This window comes from Serinus canaria, chromosome 1A (genome assembly GCF_022539315.1).
Source record: "Serinus canaria isolate serCan28SL12 chromosome 1A, serCan2020, whole genome shotgun sequence".
Lineage (NCBI taxonomy): Eukaryota > Metazoa > Chordata > Aves > Passeriformes > Fringillidae > Serinus > Serinus canaria.
Window position 1 is genome coordinate 26,109,075 of NC_066314.1, and position 22,565 is coordinate 26,131,639.

Consider the following 22,565-nt stretch of genomic DNA (forward strand, 5'->3'; position numbering starts at 1 on the left):
TGGAAATGTGTTTATTTTAGTAGGAGATGTATTGATCCTCTTCAGAATCCCAAACTGCTGTGTTTTCTTCAGTTCTACTAAATGCATGATTTTTTTTCCTGTTTATATGGTTTCTTAATTATTCTTTCTTCTTTAAGTATTATTTTTAGCTTTCTTGTCTTTGGTTAAAGAACAAGAGTCAGATCCTGGTGTCTGAAAATAGAAAACACTTATTAATCTGTAATTGTACTGAGTTAAGAAAATAGAGTTTTTAAATATATATCATGTATAGAAGCAAGGGTGAAAATTAAGCAGAAAAGTATGGAATTGAATGCACAATAGTGAACAGCAGTACAGTATGCTTAAGCAGAACTTTTCCTGTAATTATTCATGACATTTTCATAATCTGAGTAAAGATAATAAAAAGTAAGGTGTTTTCAATATTTTAGTAATACAGTATTCCAACTGTAAAATTAAGTCATTTCAGGAAAAGCTCTAATTATAAAATGAAATGAAGCCTATGTAAAACACATCAGTGTGTCTATCACTGAAATGACTTAAAATTATATAAGAAAACATACTGGTATCAAATACAATTCCTATTTTTTTATGGTTTTGAGTTAGATTTCAACTGGGGAATGTTTACCATGATACAGTAAAAAATGCTGAGAGCCTTTTATAAATCTAAATGCAGAAAATATAGTCGTGGTAATTTAAATTGCAAAATGTCTCACAGCATCATTATACTTGTGGTTTCTATCATGTTATAACAGAAGTTAAAACTAAACTCTGGGAAATTTCAGAGTAAGTGCTCAAGTTCACTCCCAGCTAATGAAAAAGGTAGTAGTAATGATTAGGTTTTTTTAACTTTGATTGTCTGTATGCATTGCCACCTCTCAAGAGGAGAGCCTGCAGAAGATCCTGATCTGAAATGGAGGATGGCACATTGTTCTAGGGCATGTGAAGAAAAACAATGAAAATCAGATGGACAGTTTGGGGTGTTGACTGCAAGAGACGGGGTTGGTTACCCTGAAATTTTGGGGTGTCTTTATTTCTTCCATGGGTAATTTAAACTAAGCAATATTAGGGTGTTTTTACACAGTGCAAGAAAACAGACTTGTTTAGGCTGAAGTGGCAGATATGTAGCAGGTTCTCAAAAGCTGGAGTAGTCATGGAGTTTTGCAGCAAGCAGTGGTTTCTTAGTGTTTAGTGAAAGAAAGTGCTACAATATGACCTGATCTTTCTGAAGATTAGGCATGGTTACTTTTGATAGGCGTCACTGGGAACCAAGGGGGATGCACACACCTACTGTGAATACAGCCTAGGAACTGCAGCGGATGGGGGACTTTCAGGTTTTGTCATGCTGTTTATTTTGTCTGAATTGGAAAAGGAATTTAAATCTCTTAACTCCCACATTAACTGCTTTTTTATCCCAGAGACAATCACTGCATCTTTCCTTTGAATATCTATTTTCAAGGATAAATTATAAGCATCTCTGGAGATAGCTGAGATATTATGTGCTTAGAATTTGTTGACTACAGTGGAATTACCTATATCAAATAAAAAGACAGAGAAAGTAGGGGGAAAGTGACTGCTGTTTGTTTTGAATCAATGTCTTTCTAGGGACTTGAATGTGACCATTCACTGATTAGCTCCTGATGTCATTTGAAGGAAATGCAAAGCATGAAGTAGTGAACATTTTGTTATCACGAGAAACTAGATGTTGCAATTGCTATCCATTGTAATTATGGTATGAATGCTGTTCTGATCTACATTTATACTGTAATACTGCAATTGGATTCCTGAATTAATTAGCACAGGAAAAAGAATAATTTTACTTTATTGAACAGTTGGTTAAAATAAAATCCTCAGAAGCCAAGGTATATACTCAAGTAGGTCTTCTGAATCAGATGGATGCTGGCAGTTTATCCCTTCCGTAGCTGTATTTCGGTTTGGCCTAAGACAAGGCATTTCAGATTAGGAAGTTAGGTGGCCCCATAGAAGCACAAAACCTGGACTAATGGGTTCTGCTGGGGGCCTGGCAATGAGGCTTCTCTTTGAAGAGATTGTAGCTGACATTCAACTGAGCAGGGATTTATAACTGAGTTCTGCCAGTTTCTGGGTGATTTCTTCAACCACAAATCTGTTATAAAAAGTGATGGCTGCTACCTTACCTCTGCTGTCTTCAGTCATCTTAATTTCCTCTCCAAATGCATGACTGAATTCATCACTGCCCAGTCCATTAGACTGTCTAGAGTGAGTCTTTTGAGAGCCTTTACGAATCATTCAGGGAACCTCTGGCTATAGTGCCTCCAAAAGAGGCATCCAGATGTTTTAAAACACCTCTAGGATTAGCTGCCTGTGAGCTTAAAGTCTGAATAATGCTGTGCTTTAGACATACAAAATCCATTTACTACATAACTGAGTTAGCCTAAGCATTGTTCTGAGCCTGCTGTTTGTCCCTGGAGAACTCTGGTCCTCTGGATCACTATTCTTTTACTCCTGGGGCACCCAAGATTAAAAATAATTAAATACACCCCCTTTTCCCCCCACCAAACAAAACAAAGCAAACCATAATTGTTCAGGTGAGTTCAGGTGTTAGGCTATATTAGCATGGATAGGCAGAAATATTTTTATAGTTTCCCTTTGTTGTTTAACCCCTTAGTGCTTTGGACAAATAGACAAGCATCTTGGCTATGCTTTGGGATCTGTAAGAACAGGGATCCAATTCTAGCTAGATTTAGCCAGAATGTACTTGAGTAGCTTTTTCATTCTGAGTGTTTGTTCTGTGCATTGTGCTGGAAACGTCTGGGGGGGAGAGGGAGGCATGCGTCAGAAGGCAAGTCTTTCATTATTTCAACCAACCACATTGATGTCAGTTTGTAGAAGTACTTTGAATGTACCAACTCAACTCATTATTAGAAACTGTGTGTTTATAATGAACATGCCAATGCAATTTTAAAGAAAATGCGTAAGTCAAATGCAGATAAGAACAATCTGTTTTGAAAGAGAAGTCATACTTCTACTGTTTTTCTAGAGGAGCTATCAGTAATTATGTTCTTGAATCTGGGTTGAAATGTTCCTTTTTAACATAGGGTAAAAACAAAGTAGAAATGAAAAATCCCTGCAGTAATCAAGATTCAATAACGTGACAGGCTCTACTCTTATTTCTTACTAGACACAAAAACTTCTATTAGAAGGAACATAAGGGGTTCAAAAATTAATTAAGGTATTCTGTATGGAAAACAGACGTGCCAGTTTAGTGCTTCAGCATTTTCTGGTTAAGGATGACCTTATCATCTGCCTGCTGGCAATGAAAAAGAGTCAGCCTCTGATAGTGAGGGAAAGACATCTGACTGCCTCCTTAAGAGAAGAAGTGCAGGATGAATATCAGCATTTGCTCCTCCGTTCCAACAGAGCACAGCTTCATTTAGGTCAGATTTGCTTGGAGAATTGCATCTGTGACATCCCTGAGCCTGTGAGGAGCAGAGCTAGAGTGTATAGCTAGTGCAGTTGGCATGTAGGAGTTCCGGAGTGCTGTTACAGGTTTGAGATTTGGATGTAGGAGTATTTAGGGACTGAGCATGCTCAGGGCAGATGAAGGTCAGTGGAGCTGACAGACACAAGGTTCAGAGGTGCTCTAAAAGCTCTAAGGGTATGGATGTGGGAATTTTCAGAGCTTTCTAAATAAACCATAACTGAGTACATTTTCAGGGAGCCTGCTGATATCTCTCCATGGCCATGTCATCCACCTGAGCTCCTGCACCAAAGTATAAAAGTAAAACAGCTCCATAGATAAATATTTCCTTGCTCACTCTTATAGAGAAAATGTGGAAATTCATGCCTAAGAGATAAATATTTGATAAACTTAAGCAATGAAAAACAGAGGCCTGTAGCAGAATTATATAAAGAATAATAATAATGAAGACAATTATATTGTGCAGTTTTACTGACATATTGAAATCTTTCAACTTCAATGCGTAGTATGCATTTGCATTGGTGCAACAGTTTTTAACAAAATAATCTTATGACACTTTAAGCTAATGGAATTGTACATGTGCATGATAATATGGTCTCAGAAAGAAATATTAAGTGAAGAGGGGGAATCATCTTCTTAAAACCCCTCCTCTATTCTTCAATATCATGCTTACTGAAATACTAGAGAAGAGAGAAGAAAAAGAAAAATATTTTTTAAAAATTAAGAAGGTGTATTGAGTTGATGAATATTCTTTTCTAGGAACACCTTTAAATTCCTGATTTTCTGATGTATCAGCATTTATGGAAGAGTTGTGTTAAGTCTTGGGATATTATTATGTTCTGAAAATTAGGTATTTGACATATTTTTAACCTGATGCAGCTAATGTAAAAATCGTTTGTTTTGTCAATGCTTCCTGGACTAGAATTCCACTTTTTGGTCCTTATCCTAGGTAAGACATTGTTTGCAAATTGCACTTCTTGGGAGGGTGTTTGTAAAAAAAAAATCTAAGTATCAAAGATGTTGCTAAGGTATTAAGGTACTGGTAGAAGCAGAGAGGTTGTCATAGTGACAGTTAAAAATAAACAGTGACATTTTTCTGGCTTGGTTTTTTTTTTCAGTCTGCTGAAGAAAATTGAGCGGGAAACATGGAGGGAAAGTGGTGTTTCATTAATTGCCACTGTGACTCGCCTCATGGAGAGGCTCCTGGACTACAGGTGAGTCGTTATCACAATTTAGAGGTAGGGTTGTCATCTTTGAAATATTAGGAGACAAATACAGCTATCTTGCTCAGCATTGACTGCACGTGGATACATGGCTACAGCAGCTGTAAGTGCTCAGGATCTCTGACAGCAGCTGCTTAGTCAACAGGAAAATGCAACTGGCAGGATGAAAACAACCAAGTAGACTCCCCATGGTGTAAAAAAGCCAGTGGTGTGCTTGAGTTTGCTGTCAGTGAATGTAGTAACTTTTGGCAGTAGGTTGGTGACTCAAGTCTGTCTGAAGACACAGAGCTCAGTACTAATCACCTGACAGTTGTTTTACACAATATGTAAAATTCTTATTACTGTGTCAATCATGCTTAGTTGTAGTGTCAACTGGCACAGTAAGTGTGTATACAAAGACATGATCTCTGGATGAACACCTCGCATCTGACTGTACCATGTGATCAAAGGAGAGAGAAATGCAAGGCATGTACTCTCTTTCAGGAGTGCCAGACTAAAAGCAATTTTCCCAGTCAATTGTGAGCCTGTGTAGAGGCTTCACATTTCTGCTTAGTCCTCCTTAGTGCCACCAACTGTAGCACTGTCCAGAGCTTAATTGTAAGGTTTTCTCCCTCATTCCATAGGGACACATGGTGAGACCTAGTACTGCACTTGCTGTCGTCACTGATAGCTTGAAAAGAAAGCTACTTCATCAACAAAGAGACTGAACTCTTAATTTCTAGAAGCATGGCACTGCTATTTCTCTTCAGGGACCAGCTGGATTACAACCTCTAGGACTCCCAGTCTTTCAAAACAGTGGTGTGCTGTTAGTTATGAGAGTATTTGGGGCAGTTGTTTAGCTAACGTATGCAAGAATGTTTTAAAGTTATGTTAAATTTCTTTTAGTGATTATGTCGTGATATCTACCTGTTATTCTTTTATTTCAGCATGGTTCTACTGGCTACTTTTTTACCCTGTGTGATAAAAAAAGTCACATAGTAATGACAGAACCAGAAAGAAAACATTGACTTTCTTGACAATTGAGGTATTCAATGGACTACAAAAGGAGACATGAAATCTCTTAGCCACTTGGGTCAGCTGTTCAGCTAAATGCAATCCTTTCAGTCAGCTTGCCAAGTGAAATATGTCTGTTTTTGGAGGTGTGCTTCACTGTAAGAGGCTAAACAGCATTCCTTTTGACTTTCATTACTTTCTGCTTTAGGGACTGCATGAAAATGGGAGAAGTGGATGGCAAAAAGATTGGCTGCACTGTTAGCCTTTTGGTTTGTATAATACTTTCTCTTTCCCTTTTCCATTTCAGTTGAGCAAATCCACATTTGAGTAGGACATACTTTGCTTCTTGTTGCCATTTGAGTAGAATTTGGCAGAGTAACACTACACTTATGATCACTGATTATTTTTTCCAGGCTGAGATCGGTGCAGTAGGGAGATAGTCTTCCTTGGCATTTCATAGCTTGGTTCTGAAAGGTCTCCAAAACTGTATTATTCAGTTTCAAGTCTCTTCCTGCTGGATAAACTTCACCAAAGTACTTTCTAAGTTTAATTAGCCCCTGAGTTTGTAGAAACAAACATGCCTTTCCTCCTCTCCCAAACCCAACAAAACCTACATGATTTCTCTTGTTTCTTTTCTTCCAATAGCTGATGCAAGCTGGTTCTTATAGCATATTGTATGGGATATCTTGTGAATACTGCAGGCCGACTAGTCTCACCCCAGCAGGAGAGACAGAAATGATGCTCAAGACCTCCTGTTGTCATGCTATCATTATTACCACAAACCAACAGTGTTAAACCATAGTATGAAAAAGATGTCATTTTTGTTTACAAGATGCATTTTGATTCTAGGCCAGTTTCCACTGACAAGTTTGTTGATTCTGTTAACCTTGGAAAGTTTCCATTTTCATGGTGAATCTTTTGAAAAGCTGTATTTTTAGCCAGAGGGGGAAAAAATCAAAATAAGCTGACTTGTAATTGTGCACTTTTGACGTCAGTGAAACAATTTGGGATCACTTCTAAGTAGCAGTTATACATAAAAGAACAAAAGGATTTCTTCAGTAGGAAAATAGTACTCTAAATAAGGATGATATTTACTATGAAGTCATAAAGCAGCTGGCTTGCTGTCAAAATATCTGGCATAATCTGAATTCTGTAAAGCACCTGGATTATTTTCATCCCTAAGGAGGTTTTAATCTATTATTAGCAAAGTATCCATGAATTGTATAAAAAGGAAATGAAAATATTTTAAAATCCCAAAACACCATATTACTTTTTAAGGAGATTTTCAATGACTCATACAGGCTAAGGTGGACTTCGCATCCTAATAATTTTCAAAGAAATTTTTAATACTCTTTCATGACAGAGAGACAACCAATGCTAAATTTTCTCAAATCAGTTTAAAAAATATTTTCTCTATAAAGTTTTTATTTTTTATGTTTTTATAGTGCTCCTCCCACCTTTTTCCTTGATAATAACTCAATTTAGGAAACAGTGGCACAAAATATGACTACTGTACACTAGAAGAAAAACTATGTAGTTTAAAATAGCGATTTAAATAATAAAAGAGAAACTGTTAATTGCTAATGAGAATCAGTGCTTAGACTTTTCTAGCCTATAAATTTTTATTAAGCAAAGCAGATTATCCTGACCATGGAGTATGTCTAGCAGGAGGACTGAAGCTGCATGTCCATTGTGAATGTGGCAGTACTTGTGAACAGCGCTATAGGCTTGCTCTCCTTTTCCTGTAACTTTTTCATATCTTGCTTTAGGGCTTGTAAATAGATAAAGAATGTTTTGAACTAAGGATCGTGATATTGCAGTCCATATTTTATCCATGTTACAACAAATAGCAGTTGTTCAGAAATGTAATCTATGCATGTATTTCTGGAATATTGTGCTTGAAGTCTTTTATTTGCAACCATTATCATAAATTTATTAACTACTGCATTTTGTTACAAAATTCAATTTTATTTCAGAATTTTTACAAGACTGAACTGAACAAGGAAGAGATGTATATTCGCTATATTCATAAGCTCTATGACCTACATCTGAAAGCACAAAACTTCACAGGTAACTGAATACAAACTAGAAAAATATATTTAGGACTGGTCTGTGGTTTGCAGTCTTTTGCAACCCTGTAAGCTGTATCCTCAGGGTAAAACATACCAACCCAAGCAACAGCTGAATTTCCTTGCCTAACTGATGCTTCAAAATACTGCTTTTTTCAGCACCATTATTTGCTGAGCCATGGTGAATGTAAATTCCTTCTGTTGATACCCACTAGCAATAAGTGTGTGATATGATCGTTTTTCACCCAAACGGAGTAAAGTTTGGAAGAAGTTTTTATGAGCTCATTTAGTGGTATCTGAGCCTATACATTTTTTTGTAATGCTCCTGTCTATCTGTTTGGTGAAGTGTTTCCACAGAGCTGTGTTTCAGAATCTCATTTTTGGGTTAAAAAAAAGGAATAAAAAAAAGGAAGACCCATATCACTTACTTATGATGAGGCAGAGAATCTAAAACCTGTGACAAGTATTGCAACTTCATGATATCTTTATAAACCTTCACACACCACATTTGTAGTACTGTTGTCCAAGATTCCCTGCTTTTGTGCCAAGGCTGGTTGTTATCTTTCACATGAAGAAATAAGATATTGTTCATGGCTGTTGTTTATACAGCTAAACACACACTTCATTTGAAGAACTACATGCCATCAGTAAGTGCTGAAGAAGAAAAAATAAGTATCCTTTTAAATCACACTATCTTTGCCAGAATATTATACTGACCTTATAATACCTCCATCTTTTCCCCAGTGTTTACAATTGCCTATGTTTCTGCTATCCATAAGAAAGATTGTTCACTTGGAATTTCCACACTCCCTTTGCAGTTCAATTTAAATGTGGACTAGATAGCAGAATATGTTAAGGAGATATTTTAGTTTCCTCATGTGACCTGGCAATAGTGAGTCACAAAAGGATTTTGATTATCAAGAAGTCCCTTTCCCACAGCTGGCTTTTGCATCAAGCTATTATTTTGCATAGTAGATCTTCGTAACTCTTTGAGAAGTGTTGAGTTCCCTTTATGCATTATGTGTCCAGCTTATCTTCAACTGTGATATGAACCTATTTTTTTAAATTGTTTTGCCATCCATTCTGATTTTAAACAGTATTTTGCTCAAAATTTATTTCCAGGTCATTGCTGTACTTCCCATGTGTTTGTTATCAATCTGTGTGATTTTTGTGTTCTTTACTGTGGTAGATTTCACTGCTTCCTTTTATTTTAAATTTTTTGCTGGAAGAGTCTTTATAAGATTTTCTCACACCCATAATTAGAAAACAGACTTGTGTAGTCCATTGCCTTGCCTTATGAGAGAAAATACAGATTTTTTAAAATCATCTGGTCTAGAGAATTTGGGATTAGAAAAATATGTTTGATACTTCAGCAGCATTCCTACATGTTTCAGCATTAGTTTGCTAATGGCATTGTTTCATCCTAGGGATGAAATGTTTTTTCTCTCATTTCCACAATATGATTTACTGGACTTTTTCTGAAAATGCTCTGTTAAAAAAAAAAAAAAAAAAAAAAAGTTATTTTTATACAAAACATTTCTTCAACATTTCTTTACACAGCACTCAGTTACAGCTATAAATATACCTCTCTTGAGGCTGAATCACATGAATGCACTGATTCCTTGTGTCCTGTCACCTGAGAACTGTAATGAGACTTTTTACCTATTCACCTTAGAAATATCTAGTGTTTTGAATATTTCCTGTATAAATTGAATTTTCCACATCATGAGTCAACCCTATTTATCTCTCCTTAGTGCTTTGATGCATGTCAGTAGTTACAGACCTCTCCCTGAGGTACCAGTATTTTATTTGTTGTGTTGGCCACTGCCAGGCATACAATGCTGAGGAATCCTTCAGACTTGTAATCCAGTATGGTCATTCTTATTTTAGAAACCTTCTGTATAAATTTATTATAATTTAAGAAAACTACATTGTTATGGCAGACAAAATTTTCTAAAGGACTTAGATGCCAAGTTTAGAAAGGAAAGGTCACAGTGAACTATCCTGAGCAACTACTTATGTTCTGCTATCTTTTGCTTCCTTATGATTTTGAATAATTTATTATCAGCTTCATGGATTTTTAAAATTGTCATATAAATGTGCTTCATGTCTTGAGTACAAAAATGTAGCTTGAAACTATGACAAAGGTAGTTACCAGTCAAGCAGCCTGAGTGTGGTGCCAGAATTAAGGTTGTCTCTGGAACTTGAGCTGCTTTTCCTTGCATGGGTGTATCGCAGCACAGCACCAGTTTGCACCACACTTAACATTTTGCAACAGTGGGGTTCAAGGCACTCTCTCACACAAATATCTGCTGCAGTGATGTTTTTTCATCCGCTGATTCTCAGTTGGACGTGTAGAGGAACATCACTGCTAGAAAAAAATACTGTAAAATTTGGCTTAAGTCTCCTGTTTTACAGGAGCTCATATGGCAGAATAAGAAGTAGGATATGGTTGTCTGGGGCAAACTTAGCTTAGCTTAGCACAAAAAGTACTTTAGTACTTTGTTATTTTTTTGCCTTATGTACAACCTATAAAATCTGCAATAAAATAAGTCCAGTAGGGAACTTCTTTCTCTAATGAAGTACATCTCCAGAACATGGCCCATCTTTGTGCTCACTCATGCAAAGTGGTCCTGTGAGTGGCAACATAAACTGTGAATATTAGCTTGGAAATCAATAATAGATATGCTCAGTTAGCCAAATTGAATAGTTGTAGCCAGTAGTAATTCTGGTGTTTTGTAATTTGCCGAACTCTGACTTTCCAATAAAAAGATTGATTTTATATTATAGTAGTGTACTGTTTCTGATAAATTCCTGAAATCAAAGTTTAAAAAATAGTTTTTATATTCCCAGATAATTTATACTGAATAATGTAAAGATTAATACACAGCTCTCTGAGTAGAGACCAGCAAATGGTTTGATTCATGCCAAACCAAAAACTAAATATAAAATTTTAAAAATTAAAAAGACAAAAAATACTGCACTTGTAAATTGCTTATTATGGCCAGCTGGTAAGGCTCAGCTATCAGGAATTTATTTCTCTATGAAAGGAGTGGATTCTATTAAGCACACATCTGCCTCTCTGTTTTCCTCCCAGTCCTCTCTTTTGGAATGTGTCCACAGTCTTGTCTTTCCTCTTTCACTGCTGATGTTCCTCATCCTCCAGTCCTTGTTCCTTTTTTCAGACGGCAGAGTCATTGAGGGTTTCTCCTGAGCAGTAGGGAAGACTGGGGATAAGCAGGAAATGGTTACTTAATTTCTGTTTCCTTTGTATTTTGAGACTCCAGGAGAAGTGTTCCAGTGACTCCCCTTTAAATAGTGTGTGAAAATTTTAAGTTATTTTTGTTATAGCTGTAGTAGTAACTTTGTCCAAAACCACCACTACCATCTGCCTAATACTCAAAATAAATCAATTACCCATTAGAAAGGTGCCTCTCAAGAAAAGCATTCACATCTCTGTGTACTTTGTCTGTTTTATGTGTTTGGTGTTGATAATTGCTGTAATTTGTCTTGCAGAGGCTGCCTACACACTCCTGCTGTACGACGAGCTGCTGGAGTGGTCTGATCGGCCACTCAGGGAATTTCTCAACTACCCCATGCAAACAGAGTGGCAGCGTAAGGAGTGTCTCCATCTGACCATCATTCAAAACTTTGATAGGGGAAAGGTAATATAGCCCTGTTTTACTGAGTGGATATGGGAAGGGTAGTTTATTCATTTTAGGATCTTAGTTCCAGGGTTGCACTTTTTTCTTGTATTGAGGCGAAGGGTTTGTCAATGCTTGATTAAGCAGTTACTTAGAGATGCAGTATGTTTCTTCTAATCCTGTGGTGGTGTCCTAGAATTCCCCCACTTACATATGAGAATAGTTTTTCACTTGCATAGCAGTTGGCTTTGTAACTGTCAAATCGCTTTATAAAAGGTGGTATTATTTTTCCCCATTTTAAAGGTGGTGAAAATGAGCCTTATAAAGCTAATGAAATTCACTTAGTGACCAAGTGAGGATTGTAAAGGCTATGTTTACTCCTTACAGTACCATGTTGTATCTCTTAAAAACTATGAATTTATTTGTTTGGGGGATCAGAGTTCCTTGTCCTTACTGCAACTGCCTATTCTGAATTAAGCAAGTGTAATTATCGTGAAGTCTAAAATTTTATATACACATAGTGCTCTAGTGATAGAGTGATTTGCTCATAGTGATTTGTCTTACTGACAAACATGCAATGCATTACAGTTTTGTGTAGCTAGTGTAAAAAGCTAGTGTAAAAAATCCTTTTAAAAAGCTAGTGTAAAAATTAGTAAATGTAAACAAATGGATGTTGATCATCATGTTTTTCAAACAATTCTGTAATTATATTATATAGTTTAACTTACATGGTGCAATGAAATACTGTACAACCTAAAAAAAAATAAGGTAGATGTATTAAAAAAAATTAAAAGTACAATTTTAAAATGTAAAAATCATACTGTGTTAAATCCATCTCATGTAGCGTCAAAAGAGTCATCCATCACCCTTGCGATTACTTATATTTTGTGCACAGTGCAAAAAGAATAGTTAAAAGTATCTAAATATATTTTTAATTCTTCAAAGAATTCATTGGTATTACTCAGAAGCTATCAGCATGTTTAGTGGACAAAGTGTTCAAATATTTTCAGTAACAACAAAATTAAGTATAGATAGAACAGACCACTAATAGATCACAAATTGTCAAACAATTGCTTTCAATTACTGAATACCTTTTATTTGCTTGCAGTGTTGGGAAAATGGCATTATCTTATGCAGGAAAATTGCAGAACAATATGAGAGCTACTATGATTACAGAAACCTCAGCAAGATGAGGGTAATGTACTTGAATACTATTCATCAATCAGGAATCCAAAAGCTTTTTAATTTAGGTTATAAAATATTACTGAGGAAATTAAATATACCACAGAATGGTCCTTAGGTTTGGTTTTCACTCTTATTTTTTACCCTGAGGTGTTTTTTCTACAATAAGGATTATAAAAAAAGGGAGTGTGATCTTTTTGAAGAAAAATGAGAAAATCCTATCTTAGGATTTTCATAGAGCAGTTTGGGTTGGAAACCTTAAAGATGATCTAGCTCCAGCCCTCCTGCTAGACACCTTCCACTAGAGCAGGTTGCTTTATTTTATTATAAAATCAATGCTCTCACAATATTTGTACCTGTACGACACCCTTTTTGTGTGCATGCTTATGCAGAAAAAGAACAATACAAACTCACTTTCATTAGTTTCCTACCGTTTATCTTGGAAATGTGCTGTGTGCAGTCCTTCACTAGGAGCAGCAACATATTTTTGCAGTTGTAATTGCAAGCAAAGCCACAGGCAATGCACACCTTTTTTTAAATTTACTGCTTAAAAATATCATCTGTTTAATATTACATAGTAAGAATGAGTCTTTCTTGGTAAAATTTTCTTCTTGTTTCTTTCATTTTAGAACTCTAAACATTGTTTCTCATTCATTCAGATAGTGTATTTTAAAAATTATTGAGTCTTCTTTTCTTATCTGCTTCTGATGGATTCAATTTTGTATTACAACTTGCCTTTTAAATTTCCTGTACATGTAGGATACTTGCTGCTAGGACTGAGTGAAGTCCCTTTAATTCAGAGCTGCTTAACAACATTATGCAAAATTATGCAATGTGGCAGGACTCTCTGTTATCTGCTTATTCCATATATATTTTGATATGTCAATGGCAGAATCCTATAAGCAAAATCAAACTGATTATCATGTGAATAAAATGATTAGTTTATGCATGTGTACTGAATGTGTTTTGTGTTTGAAATATTCTTTTGCTGTATTTATGCCATCAGTGTTAATCCAGAAATGGAGGTGTGAGGATTTCTCATAGCAGAATAATTAGGCAGCTATTGATATCATATGCATACTAAATATCTGTCTGTTACCTAAATTAAGGCTAAGAATGCGTTTGGCTTTTTCCACATTATTGAAAACTTTACTGAAAATATAATCAGAAAAAGGGAAATTTGGTATTAAGATCCCCTTGTGTCAGTGTTATAGGTGAAATAAAAACCAGATGTATTGATCAAAAATTATGCTAGTTGCTGTTGGGACATTTTTAAGGAGCTCATATTTGATGCTTAAATCATTGGAATATGGTGTGATTTGGACAACTGCCTTGAATATGGAAATTAGACTTTGCTGATTTAACTGACCACATTACTGCCATGTGTTTGGGTGATTAGCAGATTACTGGGTCATATGTTTCAAACTGTCTTTCTATTTTACCCCTTTAATATTGGTACTTCATATTTTAAAGGATTTATTTCTTAATTCTTGAAAACTTTCAGATCCCTAAGAGGTATAATTACTTAATCTGATGCATTCAGAAACTTCTGGATGTCCTAGTGGTTGCTCAGATATTTATTGCAATTCTGTTACCCCAGGGGTGAAAGACACTCCCAGTTGTGATAGCTTATGGTAAAAATACACTTTCAAAAAAGACTAATTGCATTTCTTCTCAATCTCATACAGATGATGGAAGCATCTCTGTATGACAAAATTATGGATCAGCAGCGCTTGGAGCCAGAATTTTTCAGAGTTGGTTTCTATGGGAAAAAGTTCCCATTCTTTTTGAGGGTAAGTGAAATGAAAATAAACAGAAAGGAGTAATGCTGTCATTCATAATCACTTTCACTGTCTTAAAATTTGTTCATACCATGTGCAAGGTCTTATCCTGTGAAAAATTCTTTAACTTCATGTTTTGTGGTTAAGAAAAGGTCCTGACTAATAAAAAGACAAATTCTAGGTTTCTAGAGTCCCACAGAAACACAGTATTCATGTTTATGTTAGAAACTGCACCTACACTGTTCCACAGACCAATGGTTCACCTTATTTTGTTCCCTTTCTCCATTCCTGCTGGTGGGTACTCAGGGAAAGGCTGTCAGAAGTAGTATCCATTGGTAGTGGGATAATCAGCAATTTAACATTTAAGCAATTACATTCCCAATTTCCTTTTTTTTTCTAATGACTTAGAAATTGCACATGCTGAATTTCATTGATTATTAATGCACTAAAACTGACAAATAATAAGGTTATTACTCTAGATCATTAATCTGGAATTCTGAAGTTAGTGAAGTGCCCTTGAAAATGTTAGTGATGTTTGCATTGTTCCCCCCTTCTACAGTCTGCAGTAGCTAGCTGCATTGACTGTCACCTTGGGAAGAGGACAGAATTCATTTTATTCATGGAGCAGCTGAAATCATAATCCAAGTTCCTCTTCCTGTGGTAATTAAAATAAGTGATATAGGAGCCTCCTATGTGGTGGAGGCATAAAAAGCCTGATTTGTCTTTCCCTTAGTGGTGGAGAAAATGACTATTTCTAACTAAATATAGCATGAAACTCTCCCTTTTAAAAGTAATGCTCAAAAAGAGTCTGATGGGAAGATACTTCTTGAGATTACCTAATTTTCATCTGAATATAACTTCTGTATAAACCAATTTAAAAATATTAATCAGAAAGAGTTTAACTGATGAAGTCAAAGTAATGGAAAGGGGTGCACAACAGTGCACCACTTCCAAACCTTAGGTCTTTCACTGCTTATGCATCTTATGAGTTTTTCAAGTTAAACATACACAGCACATATTTATGCTTGCAACGCCAACAAGGACAGACGTAATACATTTGATTTAAATTTTTTATGGCAAAGCAGTTTGTAAATCTGGCTGTGTTTGCTGTAGAAGAAATAAAGACTAAACTTCATGATAAAGCTTTCACATTTTAATTTGTAGTTGAACAATAATACCGTTACAGGGCTTTTTATGTAGAAATTCCGATGAAAGTCTTGATTCTCAGAATTCAGTGCCAGAAGCATTCTTTTACTTTGTGTTGTAAAAACTGGATCATTATAATTTTCCAGGCTGATAATTGATCAACATTTACAGGGTAAGGCAAATTGAATGCCTTTATAATTTTCTTATGCAATGTTTTTCTTCAGAATTATATAACATCGGAACAAAGTTTCTCAGTCCCTCATGGAATTGACTTCGAACCCATTTCATTGTCTCAGCTGTTTGTTGGGTTATATTTCTGTTACATGTTTTAAACAGTCTGATATATCACGTTAATTGCATACTTTAATCCACTAAGGAAAATTTCTCCCTTCAGATTATTATTAAATTTTGAAGTGTAATTATTACATTTTTCCAGACTTCTGAATAAAGCATAACTTATATGATAAAGTGTCTTTCTTCTAAGTAACGTGTTCTTTCTATATTCCTTATTTTTATTGTTGCCTTTTGCTTCTTTTTTTCCCCCGTCTTTAAACAATGTAAAAGTTGCCTGGAAAATCTATATTTAAGTGCGTGTGTTTGGATCCCACTTATTTTCATGCAACTTGCTCTTGCTTTTTGTTTTCTTATTCCGCTCAGAATAAGGAATTTGTTTGCCGAGGACATGACTATGAAAGGCTGGAGGCCTTCCAGCAGCGAATGTTGAATGAGTTCCCACATGCCATTGCTATGCAACATGCTAATCAGCCAGATGAGACCATCTTTCAGGCAGAAGCACAGTGTATCCACATAATCACAAAGCCATACTCTGCACTTACATTTCCTATGCTTGTAAAAAACATAGGTACACCTAGAGGCAATTTCAATCACATGGTGCCTCCACTAAAATTAATGGTGGGTGAGAATTTCCTTGCATTTTGTCCCAGTTCACTCTATTATGTTTAGAAGTTCCTTGTGTAATTTTGGTTCTATTTAAGAATTCCTTGACATGTTATTGACATTATTTCTTTAGCTAAAAATACCTATAGAACTATCACCACTGTGATAATGGTGTAGCAGTTCAAGGTACAGTAATTTAACTTCTTACAATACAACATTATGTTAGCATGGCATGACATATTATGTAAGAATATATTTAATTAAATCCCTTTATGTACTATTCCATGTAAGTGGCTCTATTTCAAAAATAAAGATGAAATTTTCAACAAAGCAGTACAAAGAAATCTCAAACAATCAAAAAAACCTCTGGTTCCTTTCCCAAACCATTAATAGTGTAAAAGCATTTCATGAGGCATGCTTTTCAATGAACTTTTCTTCTGTAATGCTTCAGGAATCAATATGCTTTGCTGATTTAAATAAAGTGGGATAGCCTTAACTCTTTACATACAGATTTGCAAATTTATGCAGTAACACCAATTCCAGAAAACCAGGAAGTTTTGCAGAGAGATGGCATTCCTGATAACATCAAGAGCTTTTACAAAGTAAATCACATCTGGCGATTCCGATATGACAGACCATTTCACAAAGGGACCAAGGACAAGGAGAATGAATTCAAGGTAAAGTATCATGCCCTGATCTACTGAACCTATGGATTTGTTTGTAACATCAACAACAAAAGCTGCCTTTTTGAAATATCATCTGCATTTGCATTATTCAGCTGAGTGTGGTACATCAAATTCTCTAGAGGAGATGGTATCTCAGGTTTGACTATTTCACTTCTTATTTTTAATAAAATAGTATCAAAAATATATGGGAGATGCAGAGGTCTTGCTGTATATGCGACTAAAATGGAAAACTGGTTTTTTGTTTGTTTTTTTTTTTTCATAGTGATGTGTAGAAGGCAGAACTGGACAGAGCAGTCTCCAGAAAAGTTTCTCAGGCAGATGGGAAAGCATTTTTAAGGACGTAATGGGCTATGGATAGGATTGCCTAAAGCTTTCTCTCTCTAGAGCAAGGGAGAGACAGTTTTGACTGAACTGCAGGATAATGACCTGTTCCTGTGATATCAAGACTAAAAAGTACCTCTGAACTTAGAGATTGTCTCAGGGAAAAGCAATAGTTCCTTCCCTAATAGGTAAATCCCTTCTGTTCCTTCTACTAAAAATGTCACGGTAAAAATTCGTCTTTTGGTGTAATTTTAATTCTTACCCACTAGAAGCACATCCTGATTCAGACAGACAAGAAGAGTTATCCCATAATAATTTTGTTATAAATTTAGAAGAAAAACCTCTAAGGATAATAAATTAGCTAAATTGAGTCGCTGTTGTTTTCTGATGTATGTTTAAACTTTTTGATGTATGTACAGCTTACATATATTTTTTGTGTAAGCACTATGCTGTGTGTTCATTTGTCATTTGACAAACCTCTGGCACAAAGTGTTTACCAGTATGATATTTGAATTCAGCTATGCATTCTGGAATCTTGAATAGGGCTTCTCAAAGGAGACCTGATCATGCTCTCTGCTCTGTAACTTGTTCTGCTTCAGAACTCTTGTTCTTCTCAGATGTTAGATCAGAAAAGAAATATTAAAATACCAATGCAGTTGTAAGGACTTCTGGAGATTTGGGGACAACATATAATAAAGTTTAAGAGTGAAGAATTAGTAGAAATTACTGCTTAGTAGTAGAACCTAGAAAGTAAGGAGAGAAGTGAGTGTCATTGACTTATGGGATAGACGTTTCAGTAGGAATTTGGATGTTAGTATTTTTTTAATGCATACTCTTACTTTAGTGAAGGTCTTCATAAAGGGAACTGGTAATAATTAAGGAAGATACAGAGTCAAAAAAAGGAAACAAATTGCTTTTGTATATTTTAGAGTCTATGGGTAGAGAGAACCACACTGATCTTGGTGCAGAGTTTACCTGGAATATCTCGTTGGTTTGAAGTAGAAAAACGTGAAGTGGTGAGTAGAAGACTCCTGTCAATACATATTGTGGCTTGGTTTACTTTCTTAATCATATGTTATTTGATGAACTGCTTTAAGATTTTAATTTCTTTGACCAAGGTCTCAAGGTGGCCACAACAAAATTATTTACAAAGTATATTGATTTGTCTGATTTCTCTTGTCTTCAAAAGTATTTTTAAGAACTACCCTTAGGATTCATTTAAACAGCTGAGGAAAAAGAAGTTGAGAGCAATAATGGGCACCCAAAGGCAACATTTAATGTCAGTAAATTACTTAAAACTCAGCACCACTTAACATTTAATACTTAAAATATCTATAGCTTAATGTAGCCTTCAGTGTCCTTGAAAAGTAAACATTCTTCAAGTTCCTGTACTATGATAAATTCCATGAGCTACTGAACAGAACCTGTAGGAATAGGGTCAAATTTACCAGTCTGTTACTGACACCGTGGAAGTTCCTCTCTTTGCTTGTTCTATTACTTAAAAAAATTCTTAAATAGATTCCAGATATATTTGGAGGAGTACTCATCCTATAAATATCTCTAAATAATTGGTCAATTGCTGAGCCCTGAAATATATATAGCATGTTTAACTATTTTCCTTCTTGTCAAAGCTAGTCTTAGAATAATCCCATTAAATATAAAGATACCATAGTACAACTGATTTTCTCTAAAACTCTGCTGTTTTTCTTTTATAATAGCAGGAGCATATCACCATCTTGATATTCTCCTGTAGAAAACCAAGGTGGAGTTTAGTAAAATCAAAATGTGTGTGACATGAGAAATTTTGTTAGTTGACTCCTGCTGAGTCTTTACTAGGTTAGTATGACCCCTGATATGAAGACCTTCAGTTTACTAGCATTTTACCATTACAGTCACCATTTACAAAAGTAAACTGTAATAATTTTTCCTGGGCATGTATGAGGTCATGACCCAGATTTGCACTTGTATATTTTGGTAAATTATGGGCAGCTGCAAGCCTGCAAGCCTTCCCAACACAGCATTTGGTTTTTCTGGCAGTTCACACTACGTGTTGAAAGAACTTCCCCACCCTTGAGAGTTGAGAGGCACATCCTGCTCAAGGCTGCCTTTGACTATAACTTGATCATTATTTTAGCCCAAAGCTTGCATTCAAATTCCTGATCCATAAAGTCTCATTGGTAACTCCACTTTGGATGGGGAAACTAACTCAGCTCTGCTCTGTACCCTTAAATTGATTAAGCTCCCTGACCCCAAGCCTCTTTTAGGTAATTACCAAGGATGGTTTAATCCTGAATTCTAAGAGTTCCACCACTGGCTGAAAGTATATTAATGTTTTGCAACAAGGGCTAGGTCATCTCAGGGTCAGATAATGAATCTACATTTGGACAGTTTCTTTTGATCATTGATTGCATGATAAAATCAAATCTCTCCCTCAGCTATCTCTCAAACTACTCTAGGACATAGAATAATATTGTTTTATGTTAAGAAATCAAAAATTACCTGCAATATATTTCATCTTTCAGCTGAAGATAAACTTGTTTGCAATGTTTCTCACTCATGTTTCAGGTGGAAATGAGTCCCCTTGAGAATGCTATTGAAGTTTTAGAAAATAAGAACCAGCAATTAAGAACACTGATTAGTCAGTGTCAAACTCGACAGATGCAGAACATTAACCCTCTCACAATGTGTCTAAACGGGGTCATTGATGCAGCAGTTAATGGTGGAGTTGCTAGATACCAAGAGGTAAGCAATTTACTTTCTGTTTATTAAAAATCCAATTTCTTTCCCTGTACAGATGCAGCTCCTCTTTATGAATTAAGGACAGAAAGTGCTGTATGAATAATGGTTGTAATTATACCTATATTGCAGTTTTGGGTTAGGTAATGTTAATGACGTGGTTTATTGAAATAACCATTTTGCTGTAGATGGTACCATAAACTTACTCCAGTGATGACTCAATTCACAATTACCCTGCATTCTTCAGTGATTTTTTTGGAAATTTTCAATTAATCAGTTAATATAAGTGAATTATTATAATACACTGCCTATTCTGGTTTAGGAGATATTTCTGGCCAACTAACAAATTTACTTTTTTGTGCTGACCTTCTAGTTTTTATATGCATGTATATATATTTTATTTTATTTTATATTTATATACACACACATAAATTCTCAACAAGAGGTTCATTATCTTAAAGAATCATATTTTTTGATCCTTCTTGTGTCTCTTTTCCAAGTTTTAAGAAACACTATTTTGGGGGGAGAGGGAAAGGCATTTAAAAAAATAAATGCAGTTTAGAAATGTCTAACACTGGATTTGTTTCTAACAGTTGTTCCTCATTATTATAATTTCTGAATCACATTAGGAAAACCTTAAATGTTCGGGATGCTGTATTTATACAAAATTCTGTGGAATTATGAAACTTCAATGAAAAGAAAGAGTTGAAGTTTTTTTGCAGCCCAACTTGATTTTTCTCTTTCTCCTAATAGTCTTATGAGATACTTGAGTCTGCTGGTTTTTCCTTTGAAGATGTCAGTTTGAATAACATTCTGTCAGCTTGTCTCAAAGGCCGAGAGATTCGGTGTTCAGTCAACAGTGTTAAATTTGGAAAAACTGCATCTTAATTAAACTACAAGAAAATGAGTCCAGTACAGTATTAGGATCTGTCATCAAAACTGCAGTGTTATGAAAATTGTGAGACTGAAGCAAAGCAGTAACATTTTTTATGTTTCCTAACTGCCTTTATACAACAACAAAACTGTTTAGCATAGTGAAGCACGATGAAGGGAGTCCCTGGAGAAATACAGTCATGTCAGAACTATGTCTGGTTTGAATTAGCAGTGTCAGAGCTAGCTCAGTGTCTCTGCACAGTTTCCATTCTTCACAAGCATATCAAAGGTTCTAGCTTGCTCCTCATTATTGTCCTTGGCTGTAATTCTTGAGCTCTTAGACAGTGTTCATGTTTCAATTCCCTTCTGCCCTCTGTCTCTCACTGTATTAAAATAGGATTTTTCAGCAATTCGTTTTGTAAACATCAGAATTGTTAGCAATAATTGTGAAGCTTTTTTTTTCTTCCATTTCTCTCTAATTCTTCTCTTTGCATATCCATTTTTCAGTCTTTATATGTCTACCTGTTGTTTTGCCAGTTCTTATCTTCTACCTTTCTTGCTAGCCTGTTTTCTGTAAATGCTTTTCCATTTCACCTGCTTTTCCCTTCTGCCCTGTACGAAGCTCAAAGCTCAGTCACTCTTGGAGCATTTGGTCTTGAGGTAAGAGTGACCACGTCTTTACCATTATCTTCCTTCCCTTCAGGCAACTTCCAAGTTTTAAGAAGCGTCCTTTGACCATCTTCTGCCTTCTTGATTCTGTCTTCCTTCTTCCCTCTTTTTCCTCTTTAAATTATTTCCTGTATTTTTTTTCTTTTCTGATGGGGAAGAAGCTATCTCCAATTATTCAGCACCTTCAAATTGCAAATGTTGAACCTATCCATTCACTAGTGGCTAGATTTTTTTGCCTATGGTCTCCACCAATGACTATATGATTAATTACTTATTTCACATGTAATATCAATTATTGCAGTTCAAAGGAACTTAAAAAACATTTGAAAATATCTATTTTTGTTAAAAAAAAAAGTGTTGTGTTTTTACTCAGTTAGTTTTACTTTGTAATTTTATTGTGTTTAGGCATTCTTTGTCAAAGAATACATCTTGAACCATCCAGAAGACGGAGAGAAGATCACACGCTTAAGAGAACTTACACTCGAGCAGGTAAAGTGGGGAAAAGACAAGGTGACCTGTTCAGCTGTTCTAGCTAAAAATGTCCCCAAATAAAAATAAAAATATCAGAGGTTAATAATTCCCCTGTGGTTTTCAGTGTTTCCTGAGTTAGATTCCTAGTAGAGAGTAACTTCCTATACAAGCAGGTTTCTGGGCCATGCTAATATATTTTCCCTAGTCCTTTCCATTGTCAACTTAATCACTTCAAACTGGTTTGTGTTAAATAAAAGTTGAGTGAGAGGCCTGTCTTGTCATGCTCATATACGAATATTTGCACAAAATATTTTATCACTACTACAGAATAAACATTATCTCATTGAAACATTTGATGGCTTTGGCATATATTTGTATTTTATCAATATTACAGAAAATATTTTCACTACAAGTTTG

General features: G+C 35.4%; 1 protein-coding gene across 2 annotated transcripts in view; it reads left to right on the top strand.

Moving 5' to 3' along the window:
* The window catches only part of DOCK4 (dedicator of cytokinesis 4), a 221,497-nt gene that overhangs the window by 182,415 nt on the left and 16,517 nt on the right, over window positions 1-22,565 (top strand). For both annotated transcript variants that reach the window (XM_018919599.3, XM_018919601.3), the window contains exons 33-43: window positions 4,576-4,671; window positions 5,882-5,942; window positions 7,650-7,743; window positions 11,259-11,407; window positions 12,495-12,581; window positions 14,257-14,361; window positions 16,153-16,294; window positions 16,903-17,069; window positions 18,329-18,415; window positions 19,965-20,141; window positions 22,083-22,166. In XM_018919599.3, the coding sequence (XP_018775144.1) occupies window positions 4,576-4,671; window positions 5,882-5,942; window positions 7,650-7,743; window positions 11,259-11,407; window positions 12,495-12,581; window positions 14,257-14,361; window positions 16,153-16,294; window positions 16,903-17,069; window positions 18,329-18,415; window positions 19,965-20,141; window positions 22,083-22,166 (1,249 nt within the window). The remainder of the gene's footprint in view (window positions 1-4,575; window positions 4,672-5,881; window positions 5,943-7,649; window positions 7,744-11,258; window positions 11,408-12,494; window positions 12,582-14,256; window positions 14,362-16,152; window positions 16,295-16,902; window positions 17,070-18,328; window positions 18,416-19,964; window positions 20,142-22,082; window positions 22,167-22,565) is intronic.